This window comes from Pseudomassariella vexata, assembly GCF_002105095.1.
Source record: "Pseudomassariella vexata strain CBS 129021 chromosome Unknown BCR38scaffold_15, whole genome shotgun sequence".
NCBI lineage: Eukaryota > Fungi > Ascomycota > Sordariomycetes > Amphisphaeriales > Pseudomassariaceae > Pseudomassariella > Pseudomassariella vexata.
In genome coordinates, this window is record NW_024467970.1 from 672532 (window position 1) to 691834 (window position 19303).

Here is a 19303-nt window from a genome sequence, read left to right on the forward strand (position 1 = left end):
CGGAGAGCATGGTATGTGAGTTTGGTGCCGCCGAGATGGCATATTCTGTCTCCTGGCTAAAGCTGCTACAACCTAAAAGAACTACCGCGCTATATTTATCCAGTCTTAAAAGAAAAGAAGTCCTGTCTCTTACAGGAGAGTTTATAGTAGTTTCCTAGATAGTACTCTAAAACAAGGCTTGTGATAAATTATAGATATCTGGCTTACTGTTTACTAGATTAACAGTGCGCTAGAATATTAGGAAGGTAGAACGAGTTTATCATAGATTCGAATGCGTAGGACTGTGAGTCCAACTTTACGACGTCCCACATATCGTGTACATAATTGAGGCTTTCCTCAGAGATATTGCAAAAGGTCACTTTCATTCACAGTGAGGTAAAACTCAACAGGTAGTCCAGCTGTCTTTGATAACCAATGCATGTTTGTCGTATTACTAATCGGGATCTGAGTAAGAAAATACCACTACAATAAATTCATCAGGAAGCTTCGATACGAAAATGGCTATAGTAGTAACCTGACACAATAATAAACGCGATAGCCTCTCCTAGTAGAATACAAGGAAAATATGGACCTTCAAGGCCATTACACACAAAATTGCCAGCTTGCGAGGACATATAGCCACCTACCGTACGTTATTGATGCGAGTGCATATGGGGTGTGAATTGTTGTATTCGGAAATGATCGCCAGGTCAGCTATTCTGGCCTGGCAGAGCTCTTTTATAGCTCTTATCTATCTTATCTCTAGCTATAGGGCAATCCCCCATGGGGTCACGTATCAGTTATAGGCCAATATGACCACTACCTATCGTACCACACAATTTCTGTCTACAGGGTAGGCATCGTTCATTATACCTATATAAGGCCCTTTTGGCTACATTTCATTCCTTTGGGGGTCTCCAGAGATCATCATTAATTCAATGCAATACAATTTGCACAATTAGTCCAATAAGTATTTGGTATAAAACAGACCCATACTTGGATTTTTTGTTCCCGTTGAAGGAGCAAAAGGAGGGCACATATGCCTAACCTGTATGTATTGTAGCTAACTCTGGTCCTCTCTTCGAGGGTCTATGTATGGAAACAAAAGGGTTTTTATATAGTCAATGAATGGTAGACTTGCTGATTAATTCAGACAAGTTGTAGAAGCATATAGATAAGTAGGGAATGTTCTATCCTCGCCACATTTCTCGTAATAGAGGTATGTGGGGATGGTCGCCGTTCTAGGTGGCGATAGTGGCAAGTATAGGACCCACATGGCCCACAGGGCCCATATTGTCCAACTCACCCCCTCAACAAGGCGGTAGAACTGGTTTGTTGGAAACCGAAGTAAGTACATGTCCTAACTGTTTGGTAGTATAGGATTTGAATAGTGATATGTTCAATCTAACTGGGAATTGTCGTCTGAAACCTCCTGTGCTTGGATAAGCTCTTGTATATTTTTGAGATTGCATATCTGCACGAATAGGTCGTGTTTTTGCGGAGGTAGTGCTTTTGTAAGACCGTCGGCTGCCATGATAGCCGTTGGGGTCCAGGATACGTTAAGCCTTTTGGTCGTATATGCCTCGCGAAGCCAGTGGTTGTGTATATCGACGTGTTTAAGCTTTGTGGATAGGCGTGCTAGTTCTTCTGTAACTAGGCGAATGGTCTGAGTATTGTCGCATTCTATTACTAACTTCTCGTGAAGGTCGAGACCTATAGCTGCAAATAGTCGCTCCATAGCAAGGGCTTCTTTGGCGGTTTGTGATAAGGCTAATAACTCGGATTCTGTGGTATTGGTTGTAACTGTATCCTGTTTGCTTGCCCGCCAAGCAATGGGTCCTCCAAAGAGCTTCATTATAAAGGCTTGAGAGCTTTTGCGATCGTGGGGATCGTCTGCAAATGCTGCATCGCTGGATACTATGAAGCTTCGAGGGACGTTAGTTGTGTCGTCTCCTCCTAGCTCGAGGGCGTAGTATCTGGTAGATAGCAAATATGTAAGGCAGTCGTCGATAGCCTGGTGGTGCTCTGGAGAAGGGTTGCTATTGAACTGAGCGAGCTTTGAAGCAGCGAATGCGCAGTCCGTTCGAGTGGTTATAGCCGCATATAGTACGCTGCCTACCTTAGCTTGGTAGTCTCGTCGAGAGATAGGACTAGCCTGTCTAGTGTATCTAGAGAGGTCTCTATAAGGCGACAAAGGTACTTTGGGGATACGTTTCCGATCAAGGGAAACATCGTACTGGGTACATATTTTCTCGATATACGAGGTTTGAGAAAGCCAGATCTTTCGTTCGGTCCGATCCCTTATGATCTGAATGCCTAGGAACCAGCGAAGTTCTCCTAGGTCCTTTAGTCGGAAGCGGTTCATTAGCTGTTGAATGAAGTGGTTGGTTTGAGCTTCGTCCTGCTTGCGATATAGTAGGCAGATGTCGTCTACGTAGAAGAAGGCTAGAATCTTGCCGTTCGTAAGGATGCAGGGCTCTTCGGGGACCTGTTTAAGGCCTAACTCGGTCATGCCTGATGCTAGGTCGCGTTGCCATAGGAGAGGTGAACGACGGAGACCGTATAGGGCTCTTTTGAGCCGTAGACAGTAGCCTCGTTGCTTGAAACCGTCTGGGAAGTAGACGTAGACGACTTCATCGATTTTACTATGAGTAAAGGCGTTTACGGCATCCAATTGCCGCGTCTCGAGGTCAAATTTTGCAGCAATAGCCATTAGCATCCGGAAGGATCGTCCAGCTAGGGTCGATGCGTATGCGTTTAGGTCTGATCGTGGCTGGAGATCTCCTCTAACAACAAGGCGTGCTTTGTATCGATCGAGGTATCCGTGTTTATCGAATTTGTAGGTAAATACCCACATTAGGGGGATTATGAAATGGCTGGTAGCTTCTGATAGCGGTACCTTATCCCACGAGTCTTGGCTAATGGCGTTATATTCCGCTAAAGCAGCCTCTTTCCAGTTCGTCCAGAGAGCGTGTAACTGTGCTTCGGCCCAGTTCTTCGGAGGTGGAGGAAGGTTTCTCCGATGTTGCCTTTTGTGCTGGATTGCAGTAGTAAAGGCTGCGTTCAGTGGTGTATACTGGGGGCTAGAAGTGTGATATTTGCGGAGAGCTTTGGGGATAGCCTGAAAGACGTCCGCTGTATTGGCTTGATGGCGGTTTCGACGGCTTCTTGTAGTTGTATTCGGCAAAAGATTCGGATTTAGCTCTGATCGTATCTCGTTAAGCATACGGGAGCCTCGTCCAGTGGCTCGTGGCTGCTGGGCTAGCGGTATTATTGGAGAATCTGGCGATGGGTCTGGTGATGGGTCTGGTGTTGGCAGTTGTTCTGGTAGCAATCCTTTGTCGGCTATAAGCTCTGGAGGTACTGCCACGGTAATAGAGTCTTCGATTCGCTCTGATGGTTCTCGGTGGTCCACCCCCTCAGCGTTAGAGATGTCGTTAACTGCTTCGTCAACGCTGGACTCAGTTGTTCCATTGTATCCGAGCACGATTTGCAGGGCTGTATCATCATTACTAGCCTCAACTTCGATATGCTGGATCTCATCGTCGATTTCCCTAATCCGGAGAGGTGTGTAATGTTCCGATGGATCGTATACTCCTTGTTCATCGAAGGTTACATCTCGTATGGATATAACTTTGTTTCTGGTCGGGATCCAGACCTTATAGACAGTCTGGTTCTTGTACCCAACATGGTATCCGATATATGTCCGAGGCTCCATCTTCTTTAACTTATTCCTTCCGGCTCGATAGTCTTCGGTAAGGGGATAAGCCTTGCATCCCCATGCAACGAGGTGAGAGACTAGAGGGCGGTGGTCTTGAATCGGGAGATTATCTCGTTTGGCAAGCCATTCTGAGAGAACTTCGATAGGAGTTTTCCACTTTAGTCGTTTAAGTGGTGTCCGATTTGTTAGATATGTAGCTGTTTCAACAGCTTCTGGCCACAGGCTTGGCGGTAGCCGTGAGCTAACTATCATGGCACGCGCTTTGGTATTGATTATCCTCCCAGCTCGTTCGGCGACGCCTACCGGCTCCTTGGTATATGGTGGTGCTTGGTTATGCTGTATGCCGGTACGCAAGATCCATTCCTGAAAATGTTTGCCGAACGCTTTCTCGCCATCTGACGTAATTGTTTTCACGTCAATGTCATACCGTCTCTTAATGTAGGATACAAGGCTTGTAAGGGCAGGAAAGGCGTGCTTTTTCCGTCGAAGGGTATATGTAATCCGTACTCCGGTAACTAGGTCAGTGCCGATTAGAGCCCTAGTTCGTCCGTCGTAGGCTGTCTCGTATTCGAAGAGATCAATATCCATATGTTCCAGGGGTTTGAATCCTCGGTTTTTGGGATGTCGTGTAATGCGGCGTGTCCCTTTTGCGAGAGAGCAGTCTTCGCACTGGATCGTAGTTGGCGCCTTAATCTTTATGCCTGTAACTGCGTACACAAGCTTCTCTAGGCTTCTGGGGCCAAGATGGGCCATCCGTCTATGCCAGAGTGTAGCGTCACCGTCAAGGGGTTTTTGAGGTCGACGTGAATCGTTCCCATGGAGCTCCTGCTTCTGCTCAAACGGATTTGTGGGCCTTAGGTCGATACCCGGCATCCCTGGAGTATCTACTGTAGGTATAGATGCAGGCTCTAGTGGTATTGACACCCTCTCATCTTCGGAGAATTCAGATACCTGTTCGGAGTCGGATTCTGAAGGTTCAGTGGAAATTTCCACATCTGCTTCGTCGGTAGCAAAGGCGCTGCTATAGGTCGCGCGTTGGGAGGCTATAAATGGTTCCAGATCATCGTTGGCAGCGTTGTCGTTTGTTAAGGGAATGTATTCGAGAATCGGCTGGTTATACTTTTCTGTAAGGTAACAGAGGGGTTTCCGATGTCCTGCCCGAATGTAATACAAAGCTTCATGTTCCATATCGTAATAGATGCCGGCTTTCTTGAACAACCTAGCAGAGGCGAGGTTTGTATGCATGGCGGGGACGTAGGCGACGTTCTCGAGGGTAAATACCATAGACTTTCCTCCTGGTCGTCGTATTTGGATTTCGACGTCACCCCATAAGAGGATATCTAGAAGAATACCTCCACTGATGATTTTGTCTGTAGGGGACGCGCTTCTGATTTTCTTGAATCGGGAATGCTGGTTGCATATATGGATGCTGCTTCCAGTGTCGTAAAGGGTTGATCGTTTCAATGGATAGTCTACCTGGAGGCCTGTAGTAAAAGCAGAGACCTCGTGGATCGTATTGACAGTATTTAACTGCTTGGTGGGTGCGCTGGCGTTGTTGCCAGCGCCGTACCCTCAGGCCTTGCCTGGTATGGTATCGTTGCTCTCGTTATTGCTACTGCTGTTGGCTCTTTTGGCCGCTCGTAGCTGGATTTTCTCGATCAACTTTCTAACCTTCTCATCCTTCAGTTTTTCCTCTATCTCTCGCTGCTTGCCCGGGTTCGGGGACCATCCAGTGGGGCGAAGGCTCTCGATAAGGTAATAACAGGCGCTATACCGGTGGTGACTACCACATAGGCATGTACGTGACTTGTCGTTTGTAGAGGCTGCTGGTGGCTCTTTTCCGTCTAGGGTAGGAGTAGCTGCGTGAGCGCCTCTTGAGATGGTATGGTATGTGTTTCCGAAGGTTTTATTCCAACGGAGGTGGTTTGCAAAGGCATTGTAGATAGACTCGACTTCCATTTGCTTCGCTGGTGGGTTCTGGAGCTCCTTGTCGATGTCGTGCTTCCAGTTGCTTGCGAAGTCGCTTGCTACGGGGTATACCGCAGTAACGAAGGCGTAGTGAGCGTGGTACATTGATATGGAGGGTAGGCCAAGCTCCCTTGCTTCGAGGTAGGTCGTCCACCACTCAGAGAGCCAGCTCTGGATGTTCTTCCCTTGGGATAGAGGTTGGCATAGCTTCTGAAAGCGGCCATCGACCTCCATTTTGTACTGTTGGCTTCCTGGCTTAAAGTACTCCTTAATGGCTAACATCTTATCGCGAAGGGTTGGCTTGCTACGGAATAGGGCGTGGTGTCGATCCGCAACGTTGTTAAAGAGCCAAGCGTCGAACTTCTGGGCTTGGGCATCCTGAAGTTGATATTCAACAAGCTTCTCCTTGCGTATTTCGATTAGAAATCTATATTTGTTGAATTCCACGGCGTCGAGGTCGGAAATATCGGTTGCGCCGGCCTTGACCTTACTAACCGACGGGACCAGTGGCTTGGTTAGCAAGGGCACGACCTCGTATTCAGGGAGTTTCGGATCGATGTTGTTCCAAAGTAGAGGGGCTTCTGCTTTGGCTCTGAAATAGAAGGCCTCGTACTGGTAAGGTTCGTCCAGTTTCCCGGAAAGAGTGAGAGAAGCCATGTTGCTATGTAAAGATAATCGACGAGAATGTCTTGAAGGTTTTCCAGTGGCTTAAACGCACACCGGGCTCATAACACTTGGATTTTATGTTCCCGTTGAAGGAGCAAAAGGAGGGCACATATGCCTAACCTGTATGTATTGTAGCTAACTCTGGTCCTCTCTTCGAGGGTCTATGTATGGAAACAAAAGGGTTTTTATATAGTCAATGAATGGTAGACTTGCTGATTAATTCAGACAAGTTGTAGAAGCATATAGATAAGTAGGGAATGTTCTATCCTCGCCACATTTCTCGTAATAGAGGTATGTGGGGATGGTCGCCGTTCTAGGTGGCGATAGTGGCAAGTATAGGACCCACATGGCCCACAGGGCCCATATTGTCCAACTCCCATACTAAGGTCTAATTTATTACTTAGTACAACTTGAAATATTTTTCTGTATAGTAGCGGCCTGGGCAAAAAGCCGGTAGCTCATGGTGGCGAGGTTATCACCATTTAGGGCCTTGCCAGGGTTCAACGATGCTGCTGATGTTGAAGCCAGTGTTACCCGCCTCACCAGCGATCAAAGCGGCGCAGGTGAGAGCGGTGATCCCAAAAGCCTTAAGCGCGAACTCGCCGACGAAGGGCACGATAAACTCTTTCTTTTCGGCCTCCTTTTCTATCTCTCGAAGGTCCTTAGGAGATTATACAGCCGCGACGGACTGCTAGGCGAAAACGATTAGTTATACACATACCTATTATATACATAGGATATTAGTAATTAATCTTCATAACGCGAAGCATAGACTACTCTAAAGTAGATTGATATAAGCCCTCTTTTTAAGAGGGACCCTTCCTTCGAGAAAAGTATCAATTTCTAACTGCTTATCCGGTAAAATAGGCCATATTCGCTTATTTCGCTTGTCCTGGGCTGTTCGGATCGCTGATAAGTTAACGAATACTTTATTCGGGTCTGGCTCGACGGGCTGGCGTATATCTGGAGCGTATTTATCGAGTTCTTTATACAGTTGCTCGTTTTCGATACGTAATTTGGTATTCTCGGCGGCCTGGAGTGTAAGGGCCTTGCCCGCCTTACCTACTGTGACGGCCGGTGTCACGATGCCACGAAACCCACTAGCTGTGGACCCGTAGGAGCACTGGCCATCTGAAGGCGGGATTGAAGATCCTCAGATGTGAGCCAGCCTGTTTTAGTTTCTCTTTCTTTCCTTGTCGAGAATCGTTAAGTCAATACAGTGCATTAGAGTGTTTTGACTCTTCAATTGTGCTCACCGTGACACCTACTAGGGTACGAATCTTACAATACCCCGCCCTCGGCTTTCTCTATCGACTATAGTTGGCTAGATAGTTGCTGCGCTTTCTGAGGAGTAAAAGCAACTAAAGGTGGTGATATATGAGGCGGAGGATCTGGTGTATGAGGCTCCGGAGGATCACAAGATACGTCGACTAGTCCTTCGGAGCCTAGGGGCCATATACCAGTCTTCCGCCAGCCAGATTTAATATTTTCCGTAGTAAAGGCTCTCTCCGAGGCACGTAGATATGCTTCTAGCATACGTTGCTTGTAAATTGGGGCTGTAGCCTTGTAGGAAGCGTAAGCCCTTAACTCTTGGCGGTGGTAGGTTTTCAAAGGTGAGAACGGCCCGACATCGCACGGCTGGAGATCGTCACTGCAGTGTGAGGGTAAATACAGCACGGCGACTCTATTCGAGTAGGCTTTCCACATAAATTCGGCATGAATATGTGTCTGGTGGCCGTCGAGGATAAGGAGTCGCCATTCGGTACCCCTAGGCTTCGTCTCGGGGAGAAAAACCTGATCTAACCACCTATTTGCGATAACTTTATTACTCCAGCCCTTACTCGTCGCGGTGTATTCCCACGCAGGGATATTTTGGTCTGGGAACCACTGTGCCTGGACTCTCTTGCCGGAAAATACACAGACAGGTGTACCCCGTTGGGTATGCGAAATGTACTCTAACCAGGAGCACCACGACGAAGCGTCCGACTTTGATACGCGTACCCGGCATGAATTAGACGTCCAAATAACCGTACCATGCCCAGATTCCCCCTCTTGGACACCTGTCTCATCCATATTATACTCGTTGTCGGGTTTGATACGATACTTCGTACGTAAGCGTTCGAGGAGGGTGTAGAAGTCTCGGATCTTGTTCGAATCGGACGCTCTAACTCGGCTAGCATCTACGACGCGCCCAATTTTGGTACGTATCTGTGGATGGCGGCTAACGAAGTGATCCACCCAGTGTTGGCCGAGTGTATTATTATCCCCTTGAGCAAGGAGGATTTCGGCAGCGAAGTCGGCCACATAACGCTTGCTAGGAGCCCGTCCACACACTTCTTCGTGTAGGATCCAGTTCACGATAACCTCCTCTTGCTTTGGAGTCAACTTTTGTTGCCTGGAGGCGGCGTCGCGATGCGAATTACCGTGACGAATACGGTAGGACAGTGTAGTCCCCTTGATACCGTACCGATGAGCTGCTACGGCCTGGGAAGAGCCCTGATAGACAAGCTCTTTAGCGCGTTCGATTCGCTGCTCAAAATTGTCCAGACTATTCTCCACTGGATTAGCTATTTTGTACGTAGACAGGGAGCAATTGCGAGGTAAATTGAGAGACGTCGTGTTGTTGAGGCGTAGAAATTCCCTGCAAAATGGGGGTGCATGCAAAAAGGTGGTCAATGCGGTTAGTCGGTCTTAAAGTCGGCGAAATCCCCAGGGTCGAGACTACCGGGAACCATGGTCCATTTAGCTGCGTCAGCTGATTCGCATTACTCGCCTCGTTGGCGTTGTCATCGATGGAGATCAAAGGAAGGTCTGGCATATTGTTGCATTTTTCCGCCAAGGTCACCTGGAGATAAGTCTTCAGGTATCAACTTGTACCTGAAACGTCCACGCATGGGTTGTTGGCCGCCACAGAAACCGTGATGGGCGGGTCGACTTTGGTAATAGACACAGCTATGTTGACACGTCAGTTCTTAACCTCAGAAGAGATTTACTCTGGTTTGGAGGGAACACTTCGTTCGGAGATGATCTGCTGGTACACTGAGGTAGTGGCCTCTATCCCAGTGTCGAGGGGGTCTTGGGACACTGAAATTTTGTGGAATGGCAGCGCAGTAATGGGGCAGTGATGCAAAGATTCTCACTACTGCCTTGAATACGCATGGAGGCACCAAGTTGGAGAAGATGATAACGGTGATGTGACAGAATCCAGGCTTCATAGAAAGTAACACGGCCAGAAAATTATATTCTTGATAAACTTGGACTTGCGCTTCTCGCTAGTGTTTACACTTGTCAGAGTGGCGAATAAAGAAGGGGCGTGGAGACCTGGTTGTATAGAAGTTTACATGAAACGTGACATGATCAAGGTGGTGTGGACAGTTTTGGACAAGGAACCTGGAAAGTAGAGATACGTTGGTAGTACTCGTTTTGTTTCCACAGCTTAGGCGTATTGTTCTCTCGAAGACGGGTTATAATTACTACTAAGGGGGCAGTTAAGTTCCGTTGGTTACCCAGCTATGTGGACTATGACCAAGTTGATTGGACAGAGCGCTTTCCCCTGTGCCGAACAGAGTCGTTATTCCTGTCTGCTACTAGCATAAAGCGTATTCCCATGCTCAGGCGAATTCGACAGCTCAATCGTATTCGTATGAGCTCCAACCTCATTACTAGGCACCTCATCCTCGCCCAGCATCGCCTTATCCGAGTCCCCGTCATGCAGACGCTCCCAATCTCTCTGATTGTGGTGCACAGTGGCGAAGCTCAATCCCTTGTCAGTCGAGTTACGGAACCGGTCACGAGATTTATTCTGCCCCCTTGCAATGGGGGCGCTGCCGAATGTGACGAGCGACTTGGGACGGCTCGAGGGGGTCTGGTCCGTGCTTTCTGTCGGTTTATTCTTGCGCAGGATGAAGCTGCGGACGGCAGGGATGGAGCTCGCGACACAGCCGATGCCAGTTTCGATGTTGGAAAAGAGCACGATGTGGCCGACCCAGACTAGAGACAAGAAAGTGCGACGTCAGTTTCAGGGGTTGAGCATTTGGGAGCGTAAATATCAGGGGCATAACAAACTGACACATGAGATTGTCCTCAGGGTTATTGTAGTGATTGATATAGGGTGCGCGAATCATGGTCATAATAGACGCCCTAGTACAAGCAAATAATGGTCAGTTGCTCGAAACCTGCAATGTTGAAGCTTGACACTCACGTTGAAGCAAAGGACAAGAGGGCGAACACGGCCAGCTTGTGCCGCAAATTCATCTGTGTTTTCCACAATATGAGGCCTGGCAATATGGCGCAGGCCAAGTCCGTCACAATTGTCGTTCCCGTTGCGGTCTGACTGAGTCCAATCATGGTCTCCATGGACGCACAGGTAGCTTCTCCGGACAGAACCAAGGACGCCTTCCAGTTCCCCTCTATTGGCCTGCAGAAAACCAAGACACCGATGAACGTGACTAAAAACGAGGTCCAGGTGATACCGAGCAGGACATAGACGGCAACTCGGTACAAAGTTTGCGTATCGGCAATGCGTGCCATGGTGACGCAGATGGAGCTCTTGATAGTGGCAAGGCCGATGACGTAGACTAGAATCCATATCGTAAAGTATTTTTTACTCTCCTCAGCGAAGAAGGCGTTCTGTTTGGAGTCGGGTTGGCCGACGCCCATAAAGGCGGCGTCGCAGGCCAGACCCACATCGACAACGTAGACGAGCTGCGACAGGTGTTCAGTTAAAGTACTCCAGGTCAAGCTCTCATAAAGGGGGAGAGTGGTTGAGTGTCGTCTTACTGTTCCAGCCAGTACCAAGCTATCATCCAGGCCAAATAACTTGTCTGCGAGTCGCACGTATGTCCTTATTCCTACGGCGGTCACCGATAGGACCAGGCATATTAAAGAGGATACAACGATTGCGAGCGAGAGTCCTGTCAAAGGAATGTAACTCGCGTCGGTGCCATTATCTGCCATCTTGTCCGCGTATGGGCACGACCTGGCGTGCGTATGGTTGGCTATAGCAAATGCAGAACCAATATCGAAAAACTACAGAGACGGTTGCTGGCAGTGCATCGTATGATATAGAGCTTTTGACTGGGATCCTGCATGTATACACGATGCCAAACACGAGCCTTGGTCCACGGATACTATCTTGACAGGTCATCTTTCTTTGATATTCTTCACCCCAGGTTGTGAACCCTGCGGACAAAACTTGTAGGCTAGGATGACCAACGGGCCACCCTTTGAGAGTTCTCTGCCGGCCAGTCTGCAATCGAGGCGAAAGCACCCCTGGATCTACGTAGCATCCGCGTAACAGATGCCGGCCCAGACCGCGCCTTGCCGCTGCATGCAATATGCATGGGACTAATCCTCATGGAATTTCCACGTGGGTCGGTTGCAGTTTACCATTGCTTACCAGCACTAGATCAATAGATTGCCGTTCAACCTAGCCATACTAGCGGGATGCAATGGTTGAGAGCCATGGACTCGGGCGGTATCAACTCGAGGTTTGGATAACTTTTGCAATAGTAACACCAAAGGGTTGTTCCTAGAGTAGAATTGCTCGACGAACTCTGCAAGGGTCGGATCTTCCGCGGATGAGACGGAGACACTCATTCAAACATAAGAGTTCTATTGGTTGTCACAGTGGATATAAGGGAATAAATGGATACACAGTAAAGTCCCACAGCTGGGCCCCCCTCCGCCCACACCAACAGGCGGAAGAGTAACCGACTGGCAAGCGACTTTGTAGTAAAGATACCCGGACTGCCTAGCGCTGAAGATTCTATCAGAAATTTCACTTGGGTTCCAATTCCCCGGTCGTCCGCCGTTTTGATGGGGACTTCCACGACGGGCCTGCTCATGTGGAACACGGTTTGAACCAGTGACGACCAAGGCTCGCGAGAAAATCATGGAGTAGCAGAACTTCTGCGAGAGCAGATTTGGTATCCGGCAGGTCCTGCATCTTGTTAGGTCCATGGATAGCAACTATCACCGAAGCTCACATCAAGACAAGAACCAGAACAGCATGGGATGATGTTGCAGTATGTATGGAATAGGAATGCGGTACACTGAGATTAGCGAAAATAGTTTGAACATTGGGATCTGCAATAACAGACGAGCAAGTCATGTTCTGAAGTGACATGTTTGCCCTAGTTCTTGGCGAAAGACGCAAGAAAGACTGGTTATATCTCTGCTGGCCATTTGCATCAAACAGCACCGGATGAAAAGCCGTTTGGCCGTGTTCCGGGCCGTCCCGGACTCTACTTTTTGATAAGACTCACAGACTTCTTTTCAGCCTTAGCCGGGGCGGGTGGATAAGTGTGACCCGAGAACAGTGGGAAGAATCGAGGCTTTGTTGGTGATTAGTTTGATGTGAATGGAGACCAATGCCCTCGAAGACCCTTTTATCATCCGATATCAGTTTAGCCGCTGTGAACGAATAGTGGAGAATGATCAGCCCCGAAGCGTTGACTCGTAAGACATGCATGCGGGCAAAACTACTCAAGTACCCAAGGTTAATGAGCGTTTGACGATGGCCCTATCCCAGTTGCTGAAGAGTTCAAAGGAGGGAAAAGAGAAGGAAACCAAACCACGAGTAAAAAAAATCAATACAAATCTTCGAACACAAGAGGGGACATTTGGAACGTCTGAACTCCCAAGTCCCTGTCCCCGGGTCGTCCGTTGTCAAACCAGCGATGCGGTTCTCTTCCGCTTCCGGTTCAGATTTGACTCGTCTTGGGTAGTATTGTGGGTCGCCCCGTTTTCTGTCCTTGACAGGACCGTTATGACGATCGTCCTTGAGTACACCTCTACCAGCCCTCTGCATGTTAGTGTCGCCCTTCCACCACGCTTAATGAAGTATGGGCGGGACGAGGGCGGCATTATCATTTCATGCAGAGAGCTGGTAGAGGTGTACTATAGTAAAGAATTCAAGTCGATAGCAGCATTACAGCGTTGAATAAACCTTCTGGGTATGCGGCTTGACAGCTGCAAGATGCTACTATCACAAGATTGTTCATCCAATAGAACAAGTCAAAGGTAGCTGGTACTACGACGTGTAGCTCCGATTATACGGTAATGAAAATCAGGCGTAGTTACCACCCTAACCCACTACCCGTTAGTATCCTCCGCTGCAGAATCATACCCCCCAATCGTGCATCCAATAGAACTCATATACCTCGTACTTTGCATTAAATGATACCATGATGCTACAGCGGCCAATCACCCTCAGGGCAACCAATCCTACGAGTATATGCCAAGCAGATCTAGGGAAGCACCCCTTCATCTTAACAAGTTCTTGAGAGCCTAGTGGGAGTCAGAGGAAACGACATGCCCTATGGAACACAGAACAAGACACTGTCGTTGCATATTGTCAGAGGTGGTACCTGCGCAGCCACCACCAGTACTTAGTTCCAGACCAACAACACCAGCCTAGCTTTCTTTCCTCACCATAATACACTTCATTTCTATTGTGTGTCCCTCAACACATATTGATCAGATTATTGAGAGTCTGTTTCAAAGACCGGATGAATGAAGACTTGGCGGCAATGCCAATCTAAGTAGAGGGAGATTCGGTTCCACCTTGACTGGAGAGCATCCACTTCCACGCAGTACCTGTGCGTAATACAGAAAATGATTATCAGGCGATACGTCCCCCGCAGTTATGAATTCCGCTCCCGCCAATGGCTGCTGATTTTGCACCTCGGTCTATTGGCCGCATCTTGTCATGCCCGCAATGCTTGAGCAACGTATAACGGAGGCAATGGAGCTGGCCAACAGCCTGTGCGTTTCTTTGTTTTCCCGCTCTCCTCGTCAGTTTGAAGTCGGGGCCTGATCTTTTTTCAACTTGAGAGACCCGGCCAATCAAGTCTGGCCTCGTCAAATCGAAATCATGACGATCCAGAACTCTTTCGTGGAGATGGTGCCCTCCTCCCGCGAGGCCGTGGGCGCCGTCTTGACGGCCCGGAACGCGCTCTTGCTCGTCGGCGTCTGGGTGGCGTATCAGTTGCTCCGGGCGGCGTGGAACATCTCGCCTCTCCACCCCTTGAGCCGCATCCCAGGGCCGAAGCTGGCGGCGGCGACGTACTTGCCTGAATTCTACTATGACTGCATCAAGTTTGGTTGTTATACCAAACAGATCCAGAAGATGCATGAAGTGTATGGTAAGAAGACTACCGTACCCCAGGCCACGAGCAGATCGGAACTGATTGTGATGTCTAGGCCCCATCGTTCGCATCAGTCCTCATGAGGTGCACTGCATCGATGCCAAGTTCATCGATGAGATCTTCGCCGTCGGCGGCCGGAAGCGGGATAAGCCGCCTCATCAGGTCAGCGGCTCGACGTAAGTGCCCCCTGATGCTACTCCGGTAACAACGAAGGCTAAACCAGACCAACTAGCATAGAGCTTTCGGGCTTCGCAACCTCTGACCACGACGCGCACCGCGTCCGCCGCGTGCCGCTCGCCAAGTTCTTCTCCAGGGCTCAGATTGCGCGGCTAGAGCCTGAAATCCAGAATCTGGTCCAGCGGATGTGCAACAAGTTGCTTGCCGAGTCTGGCAGGATGCAGCCCATCGACATCACCATGGCATACAGTTGCTTCACCTCGGACGCCATCTCCGACTACTGCTTCGGAAGTAGTTTCGGTTTCCTTGCGCAGAAGTCGTGGGAGCCCAACTTCCGTGCACCGCTGTACTCGTCTCTGCAGACCACCTTCTTGTTTCGCTTCTTCCCGCATCTCAAGCACTTAACTCTCGCGGCCGACTTGTGAGTTCCGATGGTCGTACGGATCCTTCGAGAGGAGCGCCACTAATAACCCTTAGCTTTATCAACTATTTGCCTGAGGATGTGGCACTGCTCCTAACGACGATTAACACCACGGTACCCAACCAGATCAAGAAGACCAAGGCCGACATCGATGCCGGAATCCTGGAAGAACGTGAAACCGTCTTTGGCTCCTTGCTCAACTCCGACCTACCTCCAGAGGAAAAGTCGCTCAAGCGGCTTGCAGACGAAGCCATGGCGGTGCTCGGCGCCGGTACCGAAACCACCAGCTGGGCACTTTCAGTAATGACCTTCCACCTGTTGACCCAGCCCAAGTTGCTCGCGCGCCTGACACAGGAGCTGCGCGAAGTCATTGATGACCCGACGAGTTTGCCGGCTTGGCCGACGCTCGAGAAGCTGCCTTACCTGGGCGCCGTCATCCAGGAGGGCCTGCGCCTGTCGTACGGCGTTTCAGCCCGCAGCGCTCGCATCCCTACCGAGGAGAACCTGTTGTACCGCGGCGAGTGGACGCCCAAGGGTCGTTCGGCGCCTGTCGACGTCGCTTATGTAATTCCTCGAGGTTATGCCATCGGCATGTCGGCCGTCCTCGTGCACCACGACGAGCAGATCTTCCCGCACTCACACTCTTTTATTCCAGAGCGATGGCTTGACGAGAACATGGAACGAAATAGGGAGCTGGAGAAAACCATGCTCACCTTTTCGAAAGGCGGTAGGATGTGCCTAGGCATGAAGTAAGTGATGGGACAGAACCCCCTGCAAAGTCTTAATAGAGCTTCCTCTCTGACTCAGATCGATAGCTTGGCTCTCTGCGAAATCCACCTCGCGCTAGCGGCGCTCACGCTACGGGTCTTCCCGCATATGCGCTTGTTCGAGACCGACCTGGAGGATGTGGCATATGATCACGATATGTTCATACCCTTGACGAAGGATGGAAGTAAGGGCGTGAGGGTTACAATTGTGTAGCTGGAGAGCGTTGGCGGTTCTGGGAACGCATCAGTTCGCTGTCGTGTCGTTCAGCAGCATAGACCCCGAAGCCCGCGAGGTGTGCTAAAAGACCACTTCAATAATTTAACACTGAGCCGCTCGTCCCTGAATAGTTGTATTATTAATCAATCAATTGCTGGTTTTCGCCATCAAGACCATCATCTGAAACCTTAGCCGACGCCCCCATGTCGCATGGAGATGAATTCAATACCGTACCTCCTCAAGACGCGGCCATTGAGTCCGACCCACGACGTGTTGAATTGCACAGAGAAACTAAACTGAACCACTAGACTGCTTCAGCGCTTCGGGTAGAGATCGCCTCTGCATATAATGCTTGGCGCTGACAGTATTATTGCCCCGTTTGGTCGTGATTGAATCCTCGACGTCCCACAAGCCAGCGCTGCGCCCTGACGACAAGCGTATGGATGAATCCGGTGGTTCTCGCCAACCGCCCACCCCTGAGTATGTCATGGATTTTAATTGGTGAAGGATTCCGGAAAAGACTTGCAGGATTCTCAGCCCTACCAGTCATCCAATGGCTGCTTAGCTAGAAAGTGGAAGTAACCTTTACACGGGTCATGCAGCTGTTAACATTGCAACAGGCCCCTGTAGGTGATACCCGAATACACAGAAAATCTTGGGGTCCGTGACAGTGGAACGACACAATGAACGCTGTTTGATATGCCCAAGGTCCTAATATTTCCTCCCATTACCTCCGCTTTTTCCGATGCTCGATCGGCCTGGTGTAGCATCTGATTCTCAAGTTGCTTTACTATTTCTGCCACAGTCGCTTCAGAACTGCGGATAGACACAGTAGGTCCTAAGCTGGTCCGATGCCTTCACCCTATTCATCAGAAGCCAGGAATTGGCAGTCCCCGAGCCCTCGGGTATCTCAACCAGGATTGGAAGTTGCGAACGCTGGATCAGATCTCCCGGAGGTCGTTCCACAAGATGAAAAGTTCATACAAGTCCTGACCGCTCGGCCATCCTCCTCATTACCATCAACAACATACCGAAGCGCACATAACCCGTACGGCGATCACGATGCTACACGAAGCGACGTGGAGCGGCCTCTTCAGAATGGAGCAGCAGGTGAAGCTGGCCTTGAGAAGAGTGTAGCTTCGACGAAGCGCGAGACAATATGCGGTTTTAAGAGGAGAACTTTCTTCTACTTGCTCGCCGCCATTTTCTTCGTTGCTATTGCAACTCTGGGGGGCGTCTTGGGAGGAGTTCTGACCTCTTCTCGGAACAACAACTCGGACAGTGCCAGGTACGTATAATGCGCAGCCAAGCTATTTGCCTCCACGTCGACATAAGCGCTGACAGGTATTCGATGAAAGCTCTCCTCAGTCGGCAACAACAAGCCCAAGCCCAACCCGAACGACTACCATAACGAGCTCAGGACCAACAACACCAACGACAACCACAAGGTCGTCGGCTAGTGCAAATCCAACGTTTGTCACGACAAGCGGCCCAGGAGGTGTCCATATTGAGTGCCCGGCAGCTGATGGTGAGAGGTACACGCACGCCGACACGGGTAAGGTGTTTCGGCGGGAATGTAACCGGAATTACGTCGGTGGGGACGTTCACAACTTGACTGCGACAGACTTCGAGGAATGCATAGATGCGTGCGCCGAGTACGCGGGCTGTCTCGGGGCCAATTGGATGTACAGAGGTGAACAGGGGACGGCCAATAATTACTGCTGGATTAAGACTACCTTGAACTCAGGGATTGATGATTCCGGTTGCGAGAGCGCCGTGCTAATGCAGGATTGAGTGGGCATTGCTTCAAGAGTGCTGTGTGATGACTAATCAAGGGGCGTTAATGGCATTTATTTGGTGGGAAATGAAGCATTTCCATGCGCTTAGTAGGATATGCCCTTCGTCTATTAAATATCAGTATCTATCGAGAGGTGAGAGGTTGATGGTTGAACCAGTGGGTAAGAAGTGACACTTCGCTGACCTCTTTTCATCCACTTGAATGAATCTCAGGGCTTTGCAACTGTCACGTAAGTGCTCGGAGTAACGAATGCTCGAGTGTATCGTGGCGGCCATGTCTGACAAACCAAGAAGCTTGGTTCCTATGGGGTCTTATCGTTGGCAACGACCAACCGTTTGTCGCCGACGGCGATCGAAATGCTCTCGAGCCTGTGTTCGCGTGATTTACACATCTGGTTATTTGATGCACAGGCTTGGATGATGATATCACTTGATTTCAACTACCGTTCTCGTGTAAATATATGGTTTTTCGCTGTTTCACTTCGATGGTTGTCAGCTTTTGTCAGCTTTTCATGCGCAACACCGCTTCAACAGGATGATTCCCATGTGTCACGATTGAGATGGCTTCCGGTGTTAATGATGGCATTTCTAAGGTCGCATGGCAAGTTGATTCACCTACTAAAGTACTAAAGTTAATGGGATAACGTAGTCCACAAGCGAACGGGTCACGCCCATAGCAAAAAATAGAACTAAACTTCCTAACTTTACCACGCAATTAATTCTCGATGGATTCTGCTCAAAAAGAATCTCAATTACTCCTTGCAACTCAGGCTATCAGAAATGACTCAACACTTAGTATCCGACGTGCTGCAACAATCTACAAAGTCTCGAATACTACTCTCCAGGCGCGTCTTCAAAAACGTCAATCACGTCGCAATATCGAAGCCAACGGTCGGAATTTAACAAAACTAGAAGAAAATACGATTATTCAAAGGATAATTAAGCTAGATTCGCAAGCATTTCCTCCCCGGCTAAGTACTGTTGAAGATATGGCAAACCGACTGCTACGCGACTCGCATATCACAAAGGAGGACTTTCTTCCGGCATTTTGCGACGCGTTCAAGAAGAGCCTGACCGAAAGCAATATTCGTGCAGGCTTTCAAGGGGCTGGGCTTGTGCCTTTAAGCCCAGATATTGTTATTGAGAAGCTGGATGTGAAATTACAGACTCCAACGTCCTCCCGGCCCCCTACGCGGGAAACCCTTCCTTAGGCTTCTCGGACGCCAAACAACCCAACCGAGGCTACTTCGCAATCCGAATTTATTAAATTTCGAATTGCCAGGCATCAAAATAGCTCCCCAACGTCAATTTACGATGCTATCGATCAGTTTTCGAAAGGAGCGCGGAGTATTATGCATAAGATGGCTTTACTCCAAGCTGAGGTCGCGGAACTTCGAGAGGCAAATGCTCTAATTAGCAAGCGGCGCAGGGCCAAAAAAC

The 19303-nt window shown here is 49.3% G+C and overlaps 3 protein-coding genes across 3 annotated transcripts; 2 read left to right on the plus strand and 1 right to left on the minus strand.

The window, feature by feature from the left end:
• Positions 1-9750: 9750 nt before the first annotated feature.
• Positions 9751-11344, minus strand: BCR38DRAFT_527394 (uncharacterized protein). Its single transcript, XM_040865392.1, has 4 exons — positions 11114-11344; positions 10536-11038; positions 10404-10474; positions 9751-10324 (listed from the first exon to the last, which is right to left on the minus strand). The coding sequence occupies exons 1-4, from the start codon at positions 11288-11290 to the stop codon at positions 9906-9908; spliced, it is 1170 nt and encodes a 389-aa protein (XP_040711686.1). The 5' UTR covers positions 11291-11344; the 3' UTR covers positions 9751-9905.
• A 2403-nt stretch (positions 11345-13747) lies between these two features.
• On the plus strand, positions 13748-16201 carry BCR38DRAFT_399950 (cytochrome P450). The gene is made up of 5 exons (XM_040857726.1): positions 13748-14481; positions 14540-14660; positions 14717-15082; positions 15139-15831; positions 15898-16201. The coding sequence occupies exons 1-5, from the start codon at positions 14211-14213 to the stop codon at positions 16061-16063; spliced, it is 1617 nt and encodes a 538-aa protein (XP_040711687.1). The 5' UTR covers positions 13748-14210; the 3' UTR covers positions 16064-16201.
• Positions 16202-16609: 408 nt separating this feature from the next.
• Positions 16610-18328, plus strand: BCR38DRAFT_446856 (uncharacterized protein). Its single transcript, XM_040861119.1, has 2 exons — positions 16610-17354; positions 17425-18328. The coding sequence occupies exons 1-2, from the start codon at positions 16918-16920 to the stop codon at positions 17858-17860; spliced, it is 873 nt and encodes a 290-aa protein (XP_040711688.1). The 5' UTR covers positions 16610-16917; the 3' UTR covers positions 17861-18328.
• Positions 18329-19303: the final 975 nt, after the last annotated feature.